The sequence below is a fragment of the Gymnoscopelus braueri genome, assembly GCF_963280865.1.
Source record: "Gymnoscopelus braueri genome assembly, chromosome: 16".
Classification (NCBI taxonomy): domain Eukaryota; kingdom Metazoa; phylum Chordata; class Actinopteri; order Myctophiformes; family Myctophidae; genus Gymnoscopelus; species Gymnoscopelus braueri.
The window spans coordinates 43,442,462-43,466,128 of record NC_137616.1 but is presented as its reverse complement, the minus strand read 5'-3'; the positions used below and the strand labels follow the sequence as shown (position 1 = coordinate 43,466,128).

General features: G+C 43.9%; 1 protein-coding gene across 1 annotated transcript in view; it reads right to left on the bottom strand.

Annotated features, from left to right (window-relative positions):
• Window positions 1-1,568: 1,568 nt before the first annotated feature.
• med23 (mediator complex subunit 23) overlaps window positions 1,569-23,667 on the bottom strand; it is a 46,239-nt gene continuing 24,140 nt past the window's right edge. The window contains exons 16-30 of the mRNA XM_080453487.1: window positions 22,926-23,100; window positions 21,840-22,003; window positions 20,780-20,904; window positions 19,945-20,150; window positions 18,839-19,019; window positions 17,618-17,788; window positions 10,948-11,164; window positions 9,916-10,025; window positions 8,898-9,027; window positions 8,374-8,539; window positions 8,166-8,238; window positions 6,338-6,552; window positions 4,387-4,507; window positions 3,383-3,514; window positions 1,569-1,977 (exon numbers count right to left, since the gene is read on the bottom strand). Coding sequence (XP_080309613.1) covers window positions 1,777-1,977; window positions 3,383-3,514; window positions 4,387-4,507; window positions 6,338-6,552; window positions 8,166-8,238; window positions 8,374-8,539; window positions 8,898-9,027; window positions 9,916-10,025; window positions 10,948-11,164; window positions 17,618-17,788; window positions 18,839-19,019; window positions 19,945-20,150; window positions 20,780-20,904; window positions 21,840-22,003; window positions 22,926-23,100 — 2,387 coding nt within the window. The 3' untranslated portion in view covers window positions 1,569-1,776. The remainder of the gene's footprint in view (window positions 1,978-3,382; window positions 3,515-4,386; window positions 4,508-6,337; window positions 6,553-8,165; window positions 8,239-8,373; window positions 8,540-8,897; window positions 9,028-9,915; window positions 10,026-10,947; window positions 11,165-17,617; window positions 17,789-18,838; window positions 19,020-19,944; window positions 20,151-20,779; window positions 20,905-21,839; window positions 22,004-22,925; window positions 23,101-23,667) is intronic.

The following is a 23,667-nucleotide window of genomic DNA, read 5'->3' as shown; positions in this document are numbered from 1 at the left end:
CTCAATCATAAACAACACTGCATCAAATCCACTGTTGTCTGTATTTGATTGTCATGTTAACTTTACAAACTGAATGACCGTAAATAAAAGCAGAGCCAATTACAAAATCCTCTTTATTGAGTCAATATAACAGTGTACAATAAAAAAAAAGCAAACAGAGAAAAGAACAGACACAGAGAATCAGAAATGCAGTGTCCTATCAACCAACCAGAAGGCACTGGATGCTCAGAGCTGGAGGCGGTTGGATCCCAAAACGATATCAAACCCAATAGCAGTTACAAAGAGTAACTTCGTATGACATATTATTTACAACACATGTCCGTACTGGAAACCGTTGAATGTTATTCCAACGTCTCACATCCATTTTTAGGGCGTCTTCGGAGGAGCAGTGGCAAAATACCTGCCCACCACCACCGCTGGGAGTGTAGGGTCTCATTATTATCCACTGTGGTGCATCCGGATTTCCGAGCGTTTATACCAGGGGGTCTTCAATGTTTTTCGGGGCAAAGACCCCCCAGCTGAGAGAGATGAAGCAGGGACCCCCTCTATATTGTATAAAATTGTGTTTCAGATTAAACCTTTTTTTTTTTTTTTTTACTTGGTCTGCTCTTTTTTCCCCCCTTTCTACACCACCTATACCTCTTTGCCAAAAATAGCCGATCTACAAGTTCACAACGCCTCGCAGCGCGAGGCGTTGTGAACTTGTAGATCGGCTATTTTTGGTTAAAGTTCTCTTCAGAAAAGGGAAGCTAGGGTTCAAGTGGTTCATGTAAAAAAAAAAGAATAATCATATTACACAGATTTGGTGGCCCCCCCTGTAGTAACTCTTAGGACCCCCTAGGGGTCCCAGACCCCCTGTTGAAGACCCCTGGTCTATACCCACACGATGTGCCGTGTTTGGGGGGGAGGGAAGGCAGGTGGCGGGCGGGGGGGCGTTTTGAGCTTGTAGATCTGCTACTTTTGCCGTTTTTTTTAATTTGAATCCTGAAAAGTTTACAGTTTTGGACGTGTGAGGTTTCCATTATTATTATTATTATTATTATTATGTCCTCCCGTTGGGGGCTCCTCACTGGCAGGTGAGGCCAGTAGGGTGAAACAACAGTGGCTAACACAGAAATGTGCCTGGAGGAATTAATTGGCGTAACAACTAAATAGGGGACAAAAAGGGGTACAAAAATAATTGGCTACTCTAAATTTGAGAATAAAAACATCAATTTATCCACTTGAGCCCTATACACTCGTTCGAAGAATAACAAAAAATAGCTAATCTACAAGCTCAGAATGCTCACACGTCATTGTGAGCTTGAAGATCATCAATACTTTTGAAGAAGTTCACCTATAAAGACAAAATTGGGACACCAGGGCCAAAGTGGTTAATAGACAAAATGTAATTGAAAACACGATACATAATAAACATTTGGCATTCATGGCTAGGTTACATACTCCTTTTTTTTTTTTTTTGCTCCAATATTTTGCTACCCATCAATGTTTTAGACATTAATCTTAGAGGTCACATGAAAATCTGTGTCTGGAGAAAAAGAGACGTAAAAAATAAGTCATGATTGCAGTTTACAAAACAAGAAAATGGACAAAAACAACTTCTCCACAAGATCATTTTATATGTTACAATGTTGCACGTCAACTTTAGAAAAATCTAACTCTACAATCTTTAAACAGATGTGTCTATCTCACACATTTGATGATGAAGGTGACCGACTTGTGAGTGAGAGTGTGGTGTGTGTGTGTGTGTGTGTGTGTGTGTGTGTGTGCGCGCGTCTAGGCCACCGACATGGGCGTGTGTGTGTGTTGTGTGGATGAGGGGGACGACACCGAGGACGCGGGTGGTGGGTGAGAGGAAGTGACGGCCGGCGGGGGAGCGGCGTTGACGTTGGAGGAGGAAGGCTCCATGATGCTGTGTGTGATGAAACGCAGACGCATTTTCATGCCCTGACGCAGCGTCATGATGATCTTCTCCACCTAGAGAGAGAGAGAGAGAGAGAGAGAGAGAGAGAGAGAGACAGAGAGAGAGAGAGAGAGAAAGAGTCACTGTACAATTTTCAATTAGGGTTGTCACGATTACGAAATTGACGATCAACGGTCATACAAATGATACAGATAACAATTGATTTGTGTTTTTGACACTGAACATTGAATATGAATTTAAAACATAATATGATTGCACAGGGCAGATATGACTAATAACTTCAATACACATCATTGACATTATTTAAAAAATGTGGAAATAGCTTGTACATCAGTTATTTCTGATATTTTTGTAAAATGTTTGAAAATCAACATTACGGTTATGACGATTATGCAAAGAAATTGGGATTATCTCAAATAATTGTGATTATGTTAATAATTGTGACCGGCCTATTTACAATTTAGGCATTTAGCAGATGCTCTTATCCAGAGCGACTTACACTAAGCAAGGTGTTTAAAACACATACATCAAATGCAGACAGTGTAGTGCCTCAGACAGTAAACTAGCATCAGTCTAAACAATATACTATCAAAACTAGAAAAGTGTGCTCCTCCTCGGAGCAACAGGTCTGTGCCAGCCCGGGTTGCCTACCCATGGCCCGCAAACTTTGGAAGGCAGTCTTAGCCAATTGGAAATCGTGTCAGTTTTAGCCCTGAAAAATCGGACTCATACACCTTGATCACATGACCCCAGAGATAATGTGTGCTGATTTCTGTGAGTTTTGGACAAAATATGTTGGTGTAGTGCAAAAAAGGGTATTTTTTTCTGCCAGATTGCAGAAAATGCAATCTGGCACAAACGAGGCCTATATGTTCCATGATCCAAGGAATCCAGGGAAATAAAGGTGTTGATTGTACGAAAGAGTTATAAAGAGTTATAGGTCAAAAGTGGGCGGTTGTGTCGCCACCTTGAGGCGCTACAACATCTCTGCATTGAAACCAAATTACCAGGTACAAAATGTTACCTAGCATCTGTCTAAATAACATGGCATCTAAATGACAGTTTAGATGCCATATGATGAATATGATACTCATCATTGTGAACTTCATGACACGGTTGGCTGGCCTTCTCTCTTACAGTAAGACGTAAAAAACATTGGCTTTTATTTATTTTAAAAACTCTCATTGGGAAACCTCCCTCGTATTTGTCTATGTTGTTGTCTTGGACAAATGGGAGCCGTACACGATCATCCTTGGGTTTCACATTAGCAACCTCAGTGCCTCGAGCATAAATAAAGGTTTGAAATAAATAGCACACACACACACACAACACACACACACACACACACACACACACACACACACACACACACACACACACACACACACACACACACACACACACACACACACACACACACACACACACACACACACACACACACACACACACACACACCTGCTCCTTCACACTGTCTCCTGTGTACATGTATTTGATGTGGTAGAGGAAGTCACAGATTGGATCCATGTAGTACAGATGTTGGCTGTGTTGGTCCACCGCTTGGAGCATCTCGTAGAAGGCCACGCCGATCTGAAACACACACACACACACACACACACACACACACACACACACACACACACACACACGCACACAATATTTATTTGTGTTTACATTTAACAAGAAATTCTGGAACACACACAACAGTAGATGCACTAGTGGATCAACTCAATCTCAGTTCACGGATACAGGAAGCAGATATTGAACAACGTAGTCAATGCCTTTTAGATCTTGGCTTGGGCATTCCTGCCTCTCACCAACTAACCACGCACGCACGCACGCACGCACGCTCACTCTCACATTGATATGTCGTAAAAGGTCAAATACATTTGGTTTTTGCTCTAAGCTCTGTGAATTGTGTCTGACAACTCATCCAGAACTTCCCATGTGTTTCTTTCATATAATCTCTTGACAGAGTCTACTCTGTGGACTCTTTTGTATTAAAGTAAACAAATTATACTTATTTTCTATCAATTACACACCCCATGAAGCCTTGAATTCATGGAGATTTTTTAGTTTTTGTCTAAAAACCGACTCCGCCGGTCATCAAATTATTGGTTTAGGAATACGACAAAAACAAAAAAATCTCCATGAATTCAAGGCTTCATGGGGTGTGTAATTGATAGAAAATAAGTAATTTTTTTGGGTGAAAACTACTCCTTTAAGTACTTTTGGAATTGAAGCATAAGCCTCCTCAAATGACCACTGATAAGATGATAATGTATTTAATTCCCCTGTCCTCAAATACCATGGTACTAAGTTTCTCCAAAATAAAATAATGGTTCAGGGACCACCAGTTGACCCCTGCTCTATACAAACGTGTGTGTGTGTGTGTGTGTGTGTGTGTGTGTGTGTGTGTGTGTGTGTGTGTGTGTGTGTGTGCGCGCGTGTGTGTACAGTACCTCCAGCATGCATCGGGTCCTCTCCTGTTGGAAGCGCTGGAGGAAGGGACCCACCAGATGGTAGACGTACAACAACTGGAACTCTGTCTGAACGATGGGTCTCAGTGTCTCTGATAGGAACCTATACACACACACACACACACACACACACACACACACACACACACACACACACACACACACACACACACACACACACACACACACACACACACACACACACACACACAGAGAGGTTTGAATTACAATACTTGAGGACATCAACATTTTAAGACAGTGATTTTATGATTAATTGCCATTTTTAACCGTATCCCTGAAAACCGAAAAACAGCAGATCTACGTCGCGGTTTTCACAACACACAACACCAGCGGGCAAATACGTGTAAATCAGGCATAACTCTATCTCTAATAACTAAAACTTGTAAATGTCTAATCCTAATCCCAGTGGTTATAGGTACATTATTCTGTTCATAAGCCTAACTTTAAATATATATTTTTTTTTTTCACCATAAAACAACCATTTCTCTTGCGAGGAAGGAAAATGGTCCTCACAATGTGTACGGTACTTCGAAATTTCTACTATACTTGTGGGGACATTAAGGCACTCACAAGTATAGTAGTACAAGTGCACACACACACACACACACACACACACACACGTTTATTCTTTATTTGAATCCACAAATTAATATTCATTTACAGGGAATCACATGTTAACGGGGTTAGACATGGGCACCTATGGGTACATAATATAGCACCTTCTCCTTCAGACAGACAAACTGCCTCAAACAGCTGAAACAGAGCAATATTTAGCAAGTCGTTGTCATGCCAGTGATTTTCAGGCCTCTCGTGGTCAGTTTACATACTGTGGCGATTAGCGGAGCATCGCCCCCTCCCGCCCACTGATTGTGTGTGTATTCAGTTCATTCACGTGATGAAGTTGCCCAGCCACACTCGCTTTTATGAATGGAATGACGTCACTCTACCTGCCTGAGTAGAGTTGAAGTCTCGTCGGAGCTCCGCGAGGACTGGCTGCCTTTGTTTGCTGGCGCGGTACGCGTGTTTATTTGTCTGTAGCCACTCAAAGCTATGTTTTGTGGCATGGATCGGGTTGCTCTGATCGGAGGATACATGGTTCAATGGCGGATCACACCGCGACCGTTGGGAGTAAACCCTCGGAGGAGTGGGGATTTAACCAGCGAGACAGAGGCAGATCGGAGGGTTTTTTGTTACAAACTGGTACCGTGCGGGTTTACAGGGAACCGTCGGGAACTGTGTGGCGAGTCGGTGTGGAACTGAACTGTGAAATAACCCGAACTGAACTTTATTAATACAGATACGTTTTTGTAATAATAACGGCAATCTATGGTGTCTGCAAATGATTGGGGGTTACAGTGGGGATTTATAGGGTGTGGATTTAACCACCAACACTTCTTGCGCAGCCTTATGTAGTGGTTAGGCTACTGGTTTACTGGACATTTTGTCAGGTGAAACGCCTGGATGGCACCCCGGACCATTTTTGCATTCGGCCAAACCGTTACAATGAATGGCGCAGGCTTCCAAATATGAGTATGCTCACACACACACACACTAGGGCTGGTGAATTAATATTCGAATATCGAATATTCCTCGAATATGGGGAAAATATGTATATTCGAAAAGAAAAAAAAATGTTTTTGTATTTATGTTTTATGTTTATTTGACAGGGACAATACAAAAAACAATGTATCAAGTTATTAAACAAACAAAAGCTGTTTTATTGGATCCGAGCACTCGATACATGTTTTTTGTATTGTTTCTGTGAAGAAAAAAATTGAAAACATTTTTTTTTTTTTTGAAAAAAAATAATATTCGAATATATTCGAATATCTGCCAATTTTTAAGATCAATATTCGAATATCATTTCTGAGGAAAGGTGACACACCTAACACACACGCACACACACACTCACTTGGGAATGAGGGAGAGCTGTCCGATGGACGAGTGGTGCCAGACGGCGTGCGCCAGCGCCAGCACGTAGCTGCAGTTCATCTCGCTGTAGCTCTGGTGACACGCCGTGAAGTCCAGCAGGGCGAAGGGGTAGCCCGCCCACTCCGTCTCCGACGTCAGCGCCGGAGAGCCCAGCACGGACACGATGCGGTCGTGGAGAACGATCCAATAGGGCTCCTGGAAAATATACGGAGACAGAGAGGGGGGGGGGGGGGGGGGGGAGAAAAGGGCTGTTGAGGCAATGCCCATAGAACAGTGGTTCTCAACCTTTTCATGTCAAGGACCACCCAAAAAGTATATGTATTTGGCCGCGGACACCCATCTCAGAATATTGTGTTTAAAAAAAATTGTAGATCTACAAGCTCAGAGCTGCACAGAGTTTTCACAATATTTATCTGTGGAACCTAAATGTAAATGTAATGCCTCACCTCCTACATTTCAAGTGCTTATCAGGGTGGGGGGCAGTGTTAATTTTGACAGCAAATTTTGATATAGTCTTTTAGTTTTAGTCATATTTTAGTCATCTGAAATGTTTTCGTTTTTGTCTATTTTTAGTCGACTAAATATCATAAGATTATAGTCGACTAAATCTATAGTTGATTTAGTCGGCTAAAATGTATTTTGGTGGGCCTTGATGGCGTCGTAATGCCTGATTTTACACTTGGTTGCATGCTGAAAATAGCCGATCTGCAAGCTCACAACGTGTCTCAGCGTGACACGTTGTCAGCTTGTAGATCTGCTATTTTCAGAGCGCAACACCCGAGCGCAACCAAACATAAATTTACTTGTCTTTTCTACTGGATCTCGTCTCCACTAGATCCCTCCCTAACATTTTAGTCTTTTTTTTATTTGTTGATGAAATTGTCAATATATTTACTCTTAGTTTTAGTCATTGTAGCTTAGTTTTTATTTAGCTTTCGTCAGTGAAAAAAGGTAGTCGACGAACATTTTTCGTCCCCAATTAAAATATGATTATTTTGGGGGGTCACGGCCTGAAAAGGTTGAGAACCCTTGGCCTAGACGACACTAGTCAGATCAGAATGAAAACCAGGCTTTCCACACAGTAGAAAGGGGGAGGTGAGATTAGGCAAACCCACTTACAAATATGTACAGTCAGGGTTCCCACACATTTTTACCAATGAATTTCCAAAACTTTTCCAGAATATTTAACCCAATTTCCAGGCCTGTATAACATTATTATATATAACATTCAGCGCAATAATGAGTCTCTTACTCTTATGTGCAATGCCCAAAGACAGGCAGTGTAGCAAAAATAAATAACTAAACTAAAAACTAAAAAATTGACTAACTACGCATCACGCTGCAGCACGTTGTGAGCTTGTAGATCTGTTATTTTTGTCACGTCCGGTATACATTAGGCTGCAATCACGCAGCCCGTTCGGAAAGAAAATACATATTTTGTGTAATGTTAGATGTTTTGGAAAGAAATTGCCAAAAACAATGCATAGCCAAATATTTTTCCAGGACCCTTGATAAATTCCAGGACCCTAGACAAATTCCAAATCTTTTCCAGGACTGGAAAAAGATTTTTCTAATTTCAAAATATTTCCAGGAATTTCATGACCGTGGGGACCCTGTACAGTATATGTATTCGGATATAACAGTGTGTGATGCGTGTGTGTGTGTGTGTGTGTGTGTGTGTGTGTGTGTGTGTGTGTGTGTGTGTGTGTGTGTGTGTGTGTGTGTGTGTGTGTATGTGTATGTGTATGTGTGTGTGTGTGTGTGTGTGTGTGTGTGTGTGTGTGTGTGTGTGTGTGTGCATGTCTTACAGGTAGGGCGGTGATCACCAGTCCGATGGCGTTCATCCAGGCCGTGATATTTTCTCTGGGTACCAGAGGCTGGCTGGAAACACAGAGAACAAACGGATGAGACACATTAATGCTGCTGGTGGATTTCATCAAGAAGACATAATAAAATCACTATCTTAAAATGTTGTATAGTAAAACAAGCGTGTTCGTATGTGTGTGTGTGTTGTACCTCTTTAACACCACGTTAAGCAGGGCGTTGCCCACCTCCTTCCCTGGCACTGCCAGAGCCATCAGCTCCACACAGGTGACATGCAGGGCGTGCGCTGCAGGGTTGGGGAACTCGTTGAACCTCCAGTCACAGTTGGGGAAGGGACCCGGCGACTTCCCTGCCATGGGTGGGGGGGGGGGGACCTAAGTTAAGGAGGTCACCAAAAAGCTAGCGGTTCTCAAACATTTTCCATGTCATGGATTTGTGGCCGCGGACGGACCACCCCATTTGAAAATATATTTTGTGCCAGGGACGACACCCAGAAGAGAAGATTTGTGTTAACTAAATGTTTTCCCCAAATCATTAGTATTCGTATTTCTTTTTCTAATTTCTTTTGGCATCTAATGATAGATATGTCCTCATTATGACCGTGGGTGTGCTCTAAAAGTGTGAAGGACGTATTTTTCATTTCACCACGTCTTTAAGTGACATAATTGTGAGTACGGCGCGGACGGACAGCCCCAACGGCCAATAGGGAAGGATATTGTCAACCAGGCGGCCAATCAGCTTGCAGTAGTAGGTGTCGTCGGGGATCCACGGGTTGGAGTCCTCTCTGGCGTTCATGCCACACTTCAGGTAGGTCTCACTCAGACACCACCCTGGGGTCCGGTTGTCCTAAAAAAGGTTCACATTACACCGTAAATGACCAGAGAGAGACCCACATAGTACCAACCAATCACAACAACTGTCCAAGGAACACTAAATGCTATATTGTATTTTGTTGTTGTCGGGCAGAAACCTCTTATCTCCATATTCTAACTTTTTGTGTTTTTTTAATAAAATAAAAATACGCCCTACTTGATCAAACTACAGCGTCACACATAAGCATCAAAAGTAGCAGATCCACAAGCTGGAAACGCGGCGTGAAGCGACGCGTTTCCAGCTTGTAGATCTGTTACTTTTGATGCTTTTTTAATTTGAATCCTGAAAAATAACAGCTTTGGACATGTGAGGTTTCCACCCGACAGAGACAATATGCTGATGTCCCATGTGGACCAAGTTGTAAGCTTCGCGTTTGCCGAGAAGACGTGTACGTCATCTTAGATGTTGATAAAAATATAGATGTATTTCTTTCTCTGTAGCCGATAGACACGTGAAATAAATAAAAGAAAACACTGAAAATGTTCATTAAAAACAAAAATCAAGAAGCATGAGCTCGGCCCTGGCCTCCCTACTGTGGGGTGACAGGTGTAATACTGGTGTAGGGCTGGTGTAGTGCCCAGGATCACTTAGGAAATTGGCACCGGGTGAAAAAAATGGGTTACAAAAATCGCGGGATAAAGAATTTAGAAAAAAGAAATCAATAACGTTTTTTTTTTTTAAACAAATCTATATAAATTCCATTCCTGTACTGTATGTCCAGTTCCTGTCTTTAATTTTGCATAAAAATTAAAATAAATACATTTTTTAACGCAGCAAACTCTTAGGATTTAGAAGGAAATTTTTGAACCTAAATGGGTTAATTCATTAACAAATTAGGACCGGACGCTATTCTGTACCCACCTTCAGTGAGGACATGATGGCGTGTACCAGCTTCCTCTTCAGGTTGGTGCGCTCCCTCAGGTGTCTCTCATAGTAGTGGAGGGTGTTGTACAGGTACGTCACTGGACGGTCTACACACACACACACACACACAGGTTTATATTACTATACTTGTGAACCAGGACATCACGTTATTAATGGCATCTTTAACTTTTTTGTCAAATTTCTTTTCTAGCCCCATACTTAGCTGTGTGCCGAAAACAGGCGAAATGGAACAGAGGCAAACTAAATGCAATGCCTCAACTCCTACAAGTGCTTGTCAGGGTGGGGGGGGGGGGGGTTCCCAGTTCAAATATGATTATTTTGGGGGCAGGGGGGGGCTTTAGCTCAGTGAGAAGCACTGAGCTAAAGGGTCCTTGGCCTGCAAAAAGAGTTGAAGACCCCCTGCGTTATTGACAGTGTTGATTTCGTCGACTAAAACTATGATGAACATTTTTCGTCGACTACCTTTTTTCACTGACGAAAACAAAATAAAAACAAAATAAAAACTAAGCTACAATGACTAAAACTAAGATTAAATATATTGACAATTTCGTCAACAAATAAGAACTAGACTAAACTGTTAGAGGGTCTAGTGGAGAAGAGATCCAGTAGAACTAAAAGACAAGTCATTTTATGTTTGGTTGCGCTCGGGTGTTGTGCTCTGAAAATAGCAGATCTACAAGCTCACAACGCGTCGCAGCACGACGCGTTGTGAGCTTGTAGATCTGCTATTTTCAGCATGCAACCAAGTGTAAAATCAGCCATTACGACGCCATCATCAAGGCACCACCACAATACATTTTAGTCGACTAAATCAACTGTAGATTTAGTCGACTATACCTTATGATATTTAGTCGACTAAAACTAAAACATTTCAGGTGACAAAAATATGACTAAAACTAAATGGAATTGTATTCAAAAGACTATGACTAAAACTAAATGAAAATTTGCTGTCAAAAACAACACTGGTTATTGACCCAGAGGAACCAGCAGTGCACCCTCTATACCCACCGTGGAACTTGTAGAGTCCTCCCAGGTGGTCCAGCAGGGTCTCCAGGGACTTGGAGACGGGCAGCAGCTCCAGGAAGCGGTGGATGACGATGTCGAACACGGGCAGGAAGCGCAGGCACACGTTGCCAAAGTAGATGGGCAGGTACTGAGACTGCAGCTGCATGGGGGGGTTCACCTGGTCCGCCAGACCCTCAAAGTACAACTTCTCCGGGTACTTCTACTCACGCACACACACACACACACACACACAGATATTTTACTTAAGTAAAAGTCAATCAATACTGCGATATAGAAATACTCTGTTACTAGTAAAAGTCCGGAATTCAAAATGTACTTGAGTAAAAGTACCAAAGTATTGGTATCAAAATGTACTTAAAGTACCAAAAGTAAAAGCACAAAAATGTTTGAAAATAGCCTATCTACAAGCTTGTAGTGAGCTTCAAGGATCCCAAGGGGTCCTTGAAGGGGCTCCAGGGGGTACCGAGCAAAATGTGTTAATATAGCACAATCAGTTTAACCATTTAACAGTGTATTATACTGAGCTATTTTCAGATGGGGGTCTGCAGCCAAATACATATCAAATTGGGAGTCATTGACATGAAAAACCACTGCATATCGTCTATGTCGGGTGGAAATGTCCAAACCGGTTACTTTTCAGGATTCAAATTCAAAAACAGCAAAAGTAGCAGATCGAGAGTTATGCATATAACTAAGGTTCTACGAATTCCGGATGACCGCCAGAGGCAGTGTTTTCAACACCTGGATATCATCGCGCGCTCGCGCATAGGTCGAATATTAATACCAACAAAGTCACTCGTGACCTGTGTGCACGCACGCCACCTATATAGGGGCGGGGCACACAGCGTTCATCCTCATGAAATCTTTTCGTCGAGAACGAGATTCCGAGTGACAGTCAACTCTGGCGGTCATCCGGAATTCGTAGAACCTTAGTTATATGCATAACTCTCGTTCTACTTCATTCCTACTGACCGCCAGAGGCAGTGTTTTCAACACCTGGATGACTAATACCAACATAGTCACGAGGAATCTGCGCTTACCGAAGTCGGTTTGCAGATAGAATAAACAGACAACACCACAGCCGTCGCCACAGGATGCGAGACGGCCAGGTTGACTATATATAGGAGCGGGCAAAAGCCCATGAAAGATGAAGCTCATTCGGCTGCATCTCCTGGCCTGCTCCAAGCCTGTATCACTGAGGGAGAGGCTCTGGCAACCCCCGCGGTCAAAAAAGGCCTTGGGGGAACCTAGAGGCCTCCTGAAGACGTACATTTGCCTGACCGCAACAATGAAAGTCTCCATTAAGCCAAGGCACAGCTGTACCCTTCCTCCCAGACAAATACAACCAAACTCCAGCCATCACGGCTATGTCCTGCCACAGAGCCCGGACGGGACACAATAGGCAGGTACTAGAATGCAGTTGCTCCACCTCTGGTTGAGGAGCAAACTAACAAATCAACAGGCTAGCTGACGTGAAATGCAGAAAGCCTCTGAGGACGTAAGGAGGGGTCGGCCATATGGTAAACCCAGACCCATCGGAATCCCACTTTAACAGTCTCTGGCAATGGCCAGGGCATGAAGCCCATCTACTCACTTTTGCAGATGAAGCAGTGAGGACAAAGAGTACTAGCAGATAGTCATCTGAGAGCAGCCCGATGTACCGGCTTAGGACAAAGCTTCCAATACCACAGGCAAGCATCATGAAGGCACCCATGCAACCTGTGGGGGCCACACGCGGAGAGTATCTCAATGGTAGAGAGGCTGAACCCTCTATCTAACATCATCCGCAGATATCTAGGGCAGCATAAGCACAGAGCAACGCTCCCACCTATGCAGTGGCCCTTGTCCCGACTAGAGCACAGTCTACACTCGCTGGCGTGCAACGCCCTGGTGTACGATGCACAAAAATCCAGTAATTTTCGGACAATAGTTTTGAATTTCAGTGGTCAATGACGCAGCCGAAGGTTAGGAGTGAGGATGCCACATGCACCTCCCCCCCTAACTGTGACAGGAGATCTTGTCCCTGTGGAGAGGCCAAGGCACTTCATTGAGAAGCTGCAGTAGGCCAAAGCATCTTGCCGTAACGGACTGGTCTGTCCCGGAAGGGAGACCTACAGTCAACAACGCGTTATGCCCTCAAGGCTAACGGTACTACCGCTCTGCCATACCTATGCACGTGATCCGAACTGCTGTCGGATCCAAGAGGCTTCCAGTGGGAAACAAGTCCGCAGCCTGGACTGTACACCCAACAAGCGCATTGCTATGAAATTTGCAAGATGAGGCAAGGTCCACGAAAGGAGCTTCCAAGCCTCCTGCAGAGACTGACTGGGTCAAGCGCCCCAGAAGGCAGACTGTTGACATATTGTGTTATTGAACATGGCATAAACATCCTGAGGGCCAGGTGCACTGCACGCAGGTCCAGTGCATTAGCGACACTGGCTGGAGACCCTCACCATTCTGTTGCAGTCTTGGGGTTTGAGGCCCAAGCCACAAATATACATGCCCATTTGTACATGCGTGAAATTTGTCCGCTGTATTTATTTACCCATCCTAGAACTACTAGGAGCAGTGAGCAGCCATTCTCCGGCGCTCATGGGGCAATTAGGGGCTCAGACAGGGACACACATCGACCCACTTCTGGCCTGGCGTCGAACCCGGGACACCCAGAGGCTCTGGCTCATTACCAAAGTAAACAGTGCCAATTCTCTAATCATGCAAGCAAACGCCTAGAGTGATAGGCGCTGTATAGGCGCTGTATAGGCGCTGTATAGGCGCTGGATAGGCGCTGGGTAGGCGCTGGGTAGGCACTGGATAGGCGCTGGATAGGCGCTGGATAGGCGCTGGATAGGCGCTGTGTCTGCGCATCAACACTCGCATGCCGGAGGGCCAGGGCGAGGTAGTCAAGGGAATGTCCAATACGTCACATTCCAGCCGCTGTGGCATGGCTCTAGTTAGCAGACCAGCTAAAACTGTGGCCATGAGCAACGGTCATCCAGCTCAACAGCTTCATCTAGTGACACCACCAGAGAAGCAATGTTCACAGTTTAGGCGTTTAGCAGGCGCTCTTAATCCGGATCGACTTACAGTAAGGTAATGTAAGTAAAGTAAGCAATGTTGGCATCAACCACTAGCCTTAGGTCTAGGCCATATTGGGCTGTACTCCCCATGGCTGACCAGTCCTTGGTAAGAGGTTCTGGAACTGGCCCACATGCCAAATCTCATGATGTACGGCACCGAGGGTGTACAACGACGATAGTTGTTGGACGCATCCACTTAGGCCAAGCCGTTATATGGCCAGCTGGGCTATGTACTCTCAACGCTTTCGTCCAGCGACAAGCAGTAGCGGAGCTACACACTCCCAATGCCAGCGGTATATTCCAGTGGGCGCACGCCGCAGTGGCGTGGTCCCTCCAAAAGCGGCAGAGCGAGACACACTCTCAACGCTAATACTTTCCACTCCTTTCTTCCAGCGACAAGCAGTAGCGGAGCGAGACACACTCCTAATGCTTACGCTATATGGCGGTGGGCCGCCCGTCATGGTTTCTCAAAGCGGCAGAGCGAGATGCACTCTCAACGCTAATCCTTTTCCCTTCTTTCGTCGATTGACAAGCAGTCCCCGAGACACACTCCCAATGCTAAGGGTATATTCCATTGGGGGGGCACGCCGCAGTGGCGCTTACAAATGCAAAATGTATAACATGACTGTCAGTCATTATTTCTTGTTTCTTTTTCCCTGTCCAGCCTCATCATGATTTGTGTGCATGGGGATCTCATCTTAAACAAGCTCAGTGCTTAATGAGTTTTCCAATTTAGTAGACCTTGTATTGTGAATTTGTACTTCCATGTACTGCTTTCAATTCAGTGGCCCAGAGTTCGTCATCCTGACAATTCCTCTAGCTGAGAAAGCATCCCGAGGGCTCAATGCTAGCATCCCTGTGGGAGGCAAATCCGCCCCAACCAGGCCAACCCAGTCGGCCTTTCTGCCAGCAGTATGCCGCTGCAATTAGCCAAACATTCACAGCCATAGCCTGTGTCAGGCACCATAGTCAGGACATGACCAGCACAAGTAATGGACCTTCCCTTCTGGGACCAGCAATTGTTGCAATAATCCATGGGCAACAGCAACAGAGTGAGACACTCAATACTACTGATGACGTAGCCGTAGCAAAAGCGAGAATCATTCAGGCTACAGTGTCAAGGACACAGTATGATAGTCAAGAAGTGGCAAAGCGAAACACACTTCAATCGTCATATAGAATTCTTTAAGAATATTTTACTACCAAGCACATAGTATTATCTGGATAGCAGCAGAGCGACATACCCTCAAGCTATGACATCAGTATTCACAGTATACTGCATATGTTGAATAGCAGTAGTGAGTACCAGGTACACACAGTATTAGTGGGTAACAGCAGCAGAGTGAGATACACTTGTGCTATTGGTAACGTAGCCATAGCAACAGAGCGAGAATCGTTCAAGCTACAGCGTCAAGTACATATGTACTTGTTAATGTATTGTGTCTTGGACACAATTAACACAATTAACATTAATGTTAATTAATGTTGTCTTGGACCCCAGGAAGAATAGCTGCTGGTTTCCCTTTTTGCCGCAGCTAATGGGGATCCATTGCCAATAAACAAAGCTTATTGATTATCAGTACCCAGAGTACAATGTTACTAATATGTAACTTTGTCGTAGCAAAGAGCGACAACCACTCAAGCCACAGTGTCAAGTCATGTGTCAAGTACCCACAGTATGAAAACCAAGTGATGGCAAGGCAAGACACACTTGAACCATACCAGTATTATAATTCCATTTTACTACCAAGCACAAAGCAGTATAACCTGAATAGCAGCAGCGAGTCACACTCAAGCTATGATACACACTCAAACTGTGAGGTTAAGCACACACAGTGGCAGTATTGGCATATATGCTGCTTAAGTCAGCTGTCATTGATCAGCGAGACCTCTTTTATCCCATTAAGACCTGGAACTGTGTCATTTTTAGATTTGAGCTAAAAAGCATTATTTACACTTTGGGCTATTCAAAAATAGCAGATCTACAAGCTCATAGCGCGGCCCAAGTACATGTAGTAATAGGTACACAGTATATCGTCCAATAACGACAGAGTGAAGCACACTATGGATGTCCTTTATTAGCTGCAGCTAAATTATATTTTGACTGGTTAAATTGGGGTTTGAACCAGGGACCTACAGACTTGCAGGTAGACAGTGTACTGACTGAGCCGGATAGCAATCAAGCTAACACGCGCCATATGTCTGGTAGATAGAATGTCTGCGTCAAAGTGAGAACCACTTTCAGCAAAAACATTCACAGAAGAGCGCTCATACAGTGGTGTAAAGTAACTAAGTACATGTACTCAGTACTGTACTTAAGTACAATTTCGCTTAGGTATTTGTACTTTAATGGAGCCCAGTTATCTGCCACTGCTCGCATTAACGCCTTGGTCGTCTCCTCGAGGCGAAAGAACACCTTCTATGAGACACATTAACCAGTCAATCTGGCTCCACCGCCATCGTGTCATCGAGGCGAGAGACGGTCTTCTCAAAGCGGCAGAATGGGATACATCCTCAACGCTGAATACTTTCCCCTCTTTTACTTTATTTGTCTGTAAACAGCACAATACATGCACTCACCGTCGCCAATGCACAGCTATGGCTCCATAGTTATCCGTGCCAGGTTCAACAACAACGGTGGAGTGGGGAAAGTCAACGGTGTTATTGTCGTTAGCTCCAATGCTAGCAAGCAACCGCTAACTCCATTCACCGCTTTTTTTTTTTTTTTTTTTTTTTTCCTCCTTCCTTGTTCCTTTCCGACAGCCCCTATAAACGGGGTAACGTAATTCCATGGTAGCAGGCTACGCAGTCTCTGGAGGACGGACCGTAGTCCGTAGCCCCAACCGTGTTGGTTTACGAAACTTCACGCGCAGCTGCAAGTATCGACCTACGCTTCTGGAGGCGAAAAGATGAAAGAGGATGAATGCTGTGTGCCCCGCCCCTATATAGGTGGCGTGCGTGCACACAGGTCACGAGTGACTTTGTTGGTATTAATATTCGACCTATGCGCGAGCGCGCGATGATATCCAGGTGTTGAAAACACTGCCTCTGGCGGTCAGTAGGAATGAAGTAGAACTACAAGCTCAAAACGTGTCGCTTCGTGCACTTCGAGTTTTTCAGAAAACAGAAAAAAAAGAACCAAAACAGACTATATGATATTTCTAAATACTTTCACCCAAAAAGTTTAGAACAATATATGACTATTGACACACAAATTACACAGTCTGTCATTTCTGTAACATAAGATTAAATGACTTACGACAATTTATGTTTTAATTTAGGCAAACCTGATTTAGGCCAAATTATTTGTGGATTAACTGACTCCAGACAAGACAATATGACTTACCGGTAGGTAAAAACAAACTGGCCCAAGTCACATTGTCTTTGACTTAGGCAACATAAAATGGCCTACAGTAGGTCACACTCTTGACATAGGCAAATATACTAATGGGGTGGGAACAGCATGATCTTTTCAATAAGGACATCCAGGTAGGCCAATGTCGTGTGTGTGTTGTTTGTGTGTGTGTGTGTGTGTGTGTGTGTGTGTGTGTGTGTGTGTGTGTGTGTGTGTGTACCTTGTGGTAGGTCATGTGCTTGCTGTGCCAGTCACTCTGCAGCCAGTGCTCGGGAGCGTTCTCCTTGACAAAGTCGTTGACTCGGTTCCTGAAGTCGTTTGGCTTCAGCAGCAGAAGCTGGATAATGAAGTAACACACCTGAGCCTCGTTGCCCTCGTGGCTACGCATGGCCTGAGAGAGGAGAGGAGGAGATAAGAGGAGAGGAGATAAGAATGGAGGAGAGGAGATGAGAATGGAGGAGAGGAGAATGGGTGAGAGGAGAGGAGAATAGAGGGGATTATATCACTCTGGTCTCGTGTCATTAAACACTGTGTGTGGCTGTGTGCATGTGTATGTGTCGTACATCTGCTATTTATCGGCGCTAAGCTTACAGTTAAAAATGCCCGGTTTTATGAATTGCATTCACATGCACACAGACATGAAAGGGGGCTTGAGCCCCTGCACATTTACCCGTTGGTAAAAAAGGTGCTCTCTCCAGACCATGAATGCAGCATTTATAATGGTGAAAAATAAATGGTGAAAAAAACGCAAATGCCCTACTCGAAGTAGAGATAAAGGATTTCAAAATCGATAAAATACATCTACGAGAGTCTTTATCTACTTGACTTACTTGACTTATTCCTTTAGGCTCCAAGATGGAGCATAGGGCCGCAGTCAGGCCGGAGTCTTTATCTAAGTGCTTTATGAAACTGCTCATTTTACTTTGTTAACCAGTAATTTATGGCTATACTGGATTGTTAGGGCAGGCTGGGTTGTTGTTGTGGCTGTTCTGGCAAAGATTGTTTTTTTTGTCAATGTGATCAGGGCAAGAAGGTTGTGTCCCACTGTTGTAGAGTAATATGCTGAATTGCTCATATAGATCATCAGTGACAGTAACTTTTGTGTGAATATTGTTCATGTTTGTGGAGTTATTTATAACCCTCGATTCATAGTGTTAATTTAAAATGAGATATTCCTCTAAATCTGGGTAGAAATGTAAAAAAAAAACATCATCCGGCCAGCGCCAGCAATAGGTGCCCTTTTGAAATTCCAGCCCCTGCCTCTCCAAGTCCCTCTGCACGTCTCTGGGCATTCATACAACCGTCGTCCTAAACTTTTAATGTCCTGACAAGTGTAGTAATACAAATGCATGTGAGTGTGTGTGTGTGTGTGTGTGTGTGTGTGTGTGTGTGTGTGTGTGTGTGTGTGTGTGTGTGTGTGTGTGTGTGTGTGTGTCCTCACCAGACACAGGATGAGTCTGTCCAGTGTCACTATGTTGTACTTCCACACCATGTCGTTGAGGATCTCGATGCACTTGTTGAGCTGCTGTCCGCCGGCCGACGTGGAGAACTCGTACACCAGGAAGTCGGCGAACGTGCGCACGTGGGCCACCAGCGCACGAGCCCCGATGCGCTCCAACACCCTGTTGTCGGGACAGAGGGGACCGCACAGGTGGGTCAATGCAGCTCACTTCAAGGGAAAGGCGCGCTCAACTCAAAGAGGACAGTCTTGTAGTCTTGAGAACAAACTCTGCACCGCTTGTGGTCTTGCATATCGCCTATGCTAACAGCGCGACATCACGCGGAACGAAGCATAAACCACGCTACTTTTGGTACTTTAAGTACATTTTGATACAAACAAGTAAGACGCGCGAACGCAGCTCGAAAATATTGTGTATTTACGGACTTGTAATCCGTGTTATTTCACCGTGATGGGGAGAGAACATTGACATTGTGTGTGTGTGTGTGTGTGTGTGTGGGTGTGTGTGTGTGTGTGTGTGTGTGTGTGTGTGTGTGTGTGTGTGTGTGTGTGTTTTGCAGGCTGTTGTGCATTTTAATCAGAGCATTGTCTACATTCCTGCACTCTAGTGCATTCTGGCGGCTGCACACAGGCAGTGCACGCACACAGAGACACAGAGACCCACACACACACACAACCCGAGCACGGTTTCATAGTAAGCTGCACTTGGGCGGAGGCGCGGCGACACACACACAACCCGAGCACGGTTTCATAGTAAGCTGCACTTGGGCCTCCTTCCGCGTTCGCAATAACTTTGTACCTAAGTACATTTTTTACTCCGAACTATCACTTTTAACAGAGTATTTCTACATTGCGGTATTGATACTTTAACTCAAGTAAAAAATGTGAGTATTCTTCCACCACTGTTGAAAACACACGTCCCTGCTTCTAGTGACGGGACCCAAAAGGGGGAATCGATAAAACGCGAAACGATACCTGTCCCTAAACACAGGTGTCCATCCACCCTACCTGAATCCTATCTGGTTGATGTGGTCGGTAGGTCTCCTACCTGAATCCTATCTGGTTGATGTGGTCGGTAGGTCTCCTACCTGAATCCTATCTGGTTGATGTGGTCGGTCTCCAGCAGCATCTTCCACAGCAGACAGAGGAAGAGCGGCGGCGAGCCCTGCATGGAGAAGTGCGTGATGATGTCGTTCTCGTTGGACATGGACTTCCACTTCCTGTACTCCTCCTCCACGTTCTTCTTCAGGTTGAAGCGAGACTCCTGGGGCACGTTGTTCTGCTTGAAGAACGCCTGGCAGAGAGAGAGAGAGAGAGAGAGATGAACAAACTTTTCAGGCTGTGACCCCCCCCCAAAATAATCATATTTGAACTGGGGACCCCCCACCCTAACAAGCAGTTTGTAGACATTACATTTAGTTTGACTCGGTTCTACAGATAAACATTGTGAAAATAGCCGATCTCCAAGCTCACAACGCCTCGCAGGCGTTGTGAGCTTGTAGATCGGCTATTTTCACAATGTTTGCCACTTTCTTAGGTAATATTTGACAATTTGGCCAATTTGGTATTAAAAAGGTCTTAAAAGTCATTATATTGTCACTTTACACATGTGCAGATACCCTGTATACACTTGTATACTAGATGTTGGTTTGTTTTCTGTTGAGAGAAAACAATGTTGCACATTAAGCTAATCATCTGGGGACCCCCCAAAATGATATGGGCACCCCCTGAGGTTCCCAAGCCCCAGTTTGAGAGCAAAGCAGGGGTAATTGATACCATCCAAATCGTTGCATTTTGCGATATTAATATCTCGAATGTTTATATCTAGATCTAGCTCGCTGGATCTGCTGCTAAAGTTGACCAACCCGACCACTTTTGCACTGGTGTGTGTGTGTGTGTGTGTGAGAGAGACGTTTACAGTACCTGTAGTGGAGCAGGGAAACAGGACAGTGTGTGTGAGGCCCAGTTATGAGGGGTGAAGGCCATGATGGTCTGCAGGATGTCTTTACACCACGTCCCATGGATGGAGTCTGACCCAGTGAAGAAATCTACACACACACACACACACACACACACACACACACACACACACACACACACACACACACACACACACACACACACACACACACACACACACACACACACACACACACACACACACAGCGAGAGAAGTTACAGGGGTGCTATGCTGGTATCCCTCCAAACCTCCGGTTGCTCATGGAAAGGAATAATATTCAGGAGAGAGGGAACATTATGCATAAAAAGGCATTCAAAAAATCCAGGTCCAGGCACTCACAGGGTGAGTTTCGAAAAGTAAACCGACTTTATTACATTTGGTCAACAGACAATAATATATATACTTATTTACCACCACCTATTTAAAAGAAAATGACTTACACCCCCTTTATCCCATTAAGACCGGGAAAGCACCACTTTAACCATTAAAAAATCAAAAATAGAAGATCTACAAGCTCATGAGCTTGTAGATCTGCTATGTTTTGGAAAAATCATAAATTATTTAGCAAATCTTTGAGTATCTTTTTTTTAAGTGAACACACTTACAAATGTATTCTACAGTAAATCCTAACAGTTTTTTTGGAAAAAAAAATTTATGTTGCTATAATATCAGTGGTTCTCAAACTTTTCCATGTCAAGGACCCCCAAAATGATTTGTATTTGGCCGCGGACCCCCATCTCAAAATATTTTGTTCCAGGGACCCCCAGAAACAAAGATTTGAGTTACAAATGTTTGCTTTAAAAACATATATATTCAAAGATTTGCAAGCATTTTAAAAAAAATAGCTACAAGCTCAAAGCGCGACACTCAGTGCCGCGCTATGAGCTTGTATATCTGCTATTTTTTAATAGCCCAAAGAAATCTAAAATGACAGAGATGTGTTCCCGGTCTTAAAGGGTTTAAATCGCGGTTAATAGTAAAACAACGGTTAATAGTCCCATCTCTCCAGACAGGTTAGTTTACCAGTAACGTGGGTGGCTCTGGCCAGGGTGAGGATCAGCGCTCGGTTCAGCTCTTCGGACTCGGCCGACAGGACGGTCTTGGGGTCGGCGAGGAACCTGGTGAACTGGGGCTGCACCTCGGAGCTTCCCAGCGCCGTGATCAACCTCAACGCCGTGCTCTCAACGCTACGGGACACAACGTGATGATGGGAGAGACGATTCAATATGGTCAGAAAAAAAACCCTGTGCTTTATAATATTTCAATTTCACTTTACAATTTAGGCATTTAGCAGACTCTTATCCAGAGCGACAAGTGCGAGAGTGGAATAAACAGTGGTGGAAAGTAACTAAGTACATTTACTCAAGTACTGTACTTCTCATTCAGTGCCAAAAATATTTCTGGCTATATCACCCCTGTGCCAAGGCCAAAAATACATTTTTTTCAGTAAGAAGTTAAACAAGAAGTAAATGGAGCAGCAAATCTTCAAATCATCATATCTTGGGTTCTGAACCTTCTTTTTCATGACGTCTCAGACGTCATTGGCACTCTGGGCTTATGAAAAACGTGACGTCTGCGAAGTCATTGGCACTGAATGAGTTAAGTACAATTTTGAGGTATTTTACTTTACTGGAGTATTTCCAATTTTCAATACTTTTGCTTATACTCCACTACATCTCAGAGGCAAATATTGTACTTTTACTACTACTACAATTATTTGAAAACTTTAGTTACTTTTTAGATTTAGAATATTATTACAAAACATACAGTAACCACTTCAGCCCAATATGCATTTCGGCCATTTGAAAATAGCAAATTTTCAAATACAAGCTCGACGCATTGTGAGCTTGTAGATCTGCTATTTTCAAAAGATTTTTATACATTTGAAAACTTGTGAAATGGGACATTCTGCCAAACGACTACTTTCTACTGTTGTACTTTAAGTACATTTTGATACCAATACGTTTGTACTTTTACACAAGTAAACTTTGAATTCCGGACTTTTACTAGTAACAGAGTATTTCTACATTGCAGAGTATTATACTTTTACTTGAGTAAAAACATTTGAGTACTTTTTCCACCACTGATCGTTAAGTGTTATCCTAGTACCAGAGATGGAGCTGGTTCTGGTTGGTCTGAGGAACCGTAGCCAAGCTGTGCAGGTGGCTGAGCAGCTGCACTCTGTAGTGAGGCTGGATGTGATGCATCCTGTAGCTGAACATCTCCAGCAGGGTGTGCAGGATGCCCCACGCATGGGACTTACACACGTTGGGTAACAGCTGGCCTGGACACACACACACACACACACACAGAGTGTGGAAAAGTCCCACAGTGTTTAACCCATTAAGACCTGAGGCCGATTCTACAAAATGTCTTCTAAATCCTAACAGTTTTCTGTAAAACTATTGTTTCTAAATCAGTGGTTCTCAAACTTTTTCATGTATGTATTTGGACGCCACGGACGCCCATCTCAAAATATTTTGTTCCAGGGAAGAAGCAAATATTTTAGTTACAAGTGTTCACTTCCCCCAAAAATCAGAAATAGCAGATCTACAAGCTCATAACGTGGCACTCGGTGCCGCGTTATGAGCTTGTAGATCTGCAATTTCTGATTTTTTTCTGATAGCCAAAGAAATCTAAAATGACAAAGATGCGTTCCCGGTCTTAATGGGTTAAAGTTGTTCAGCGTTCATAGAAGACAATTACTTTTACAATTTCAACTGAGGCATTTAGCAGACGCTCTTATCCAGAGTGAAGCGTGCGGTCGGAATAAAGCACTGTACTCAACAAACAGCTATAATCACAAATAGACAACAGAGTGCAGAGAGAACAGTGTAGTGCCTCAAAGAAA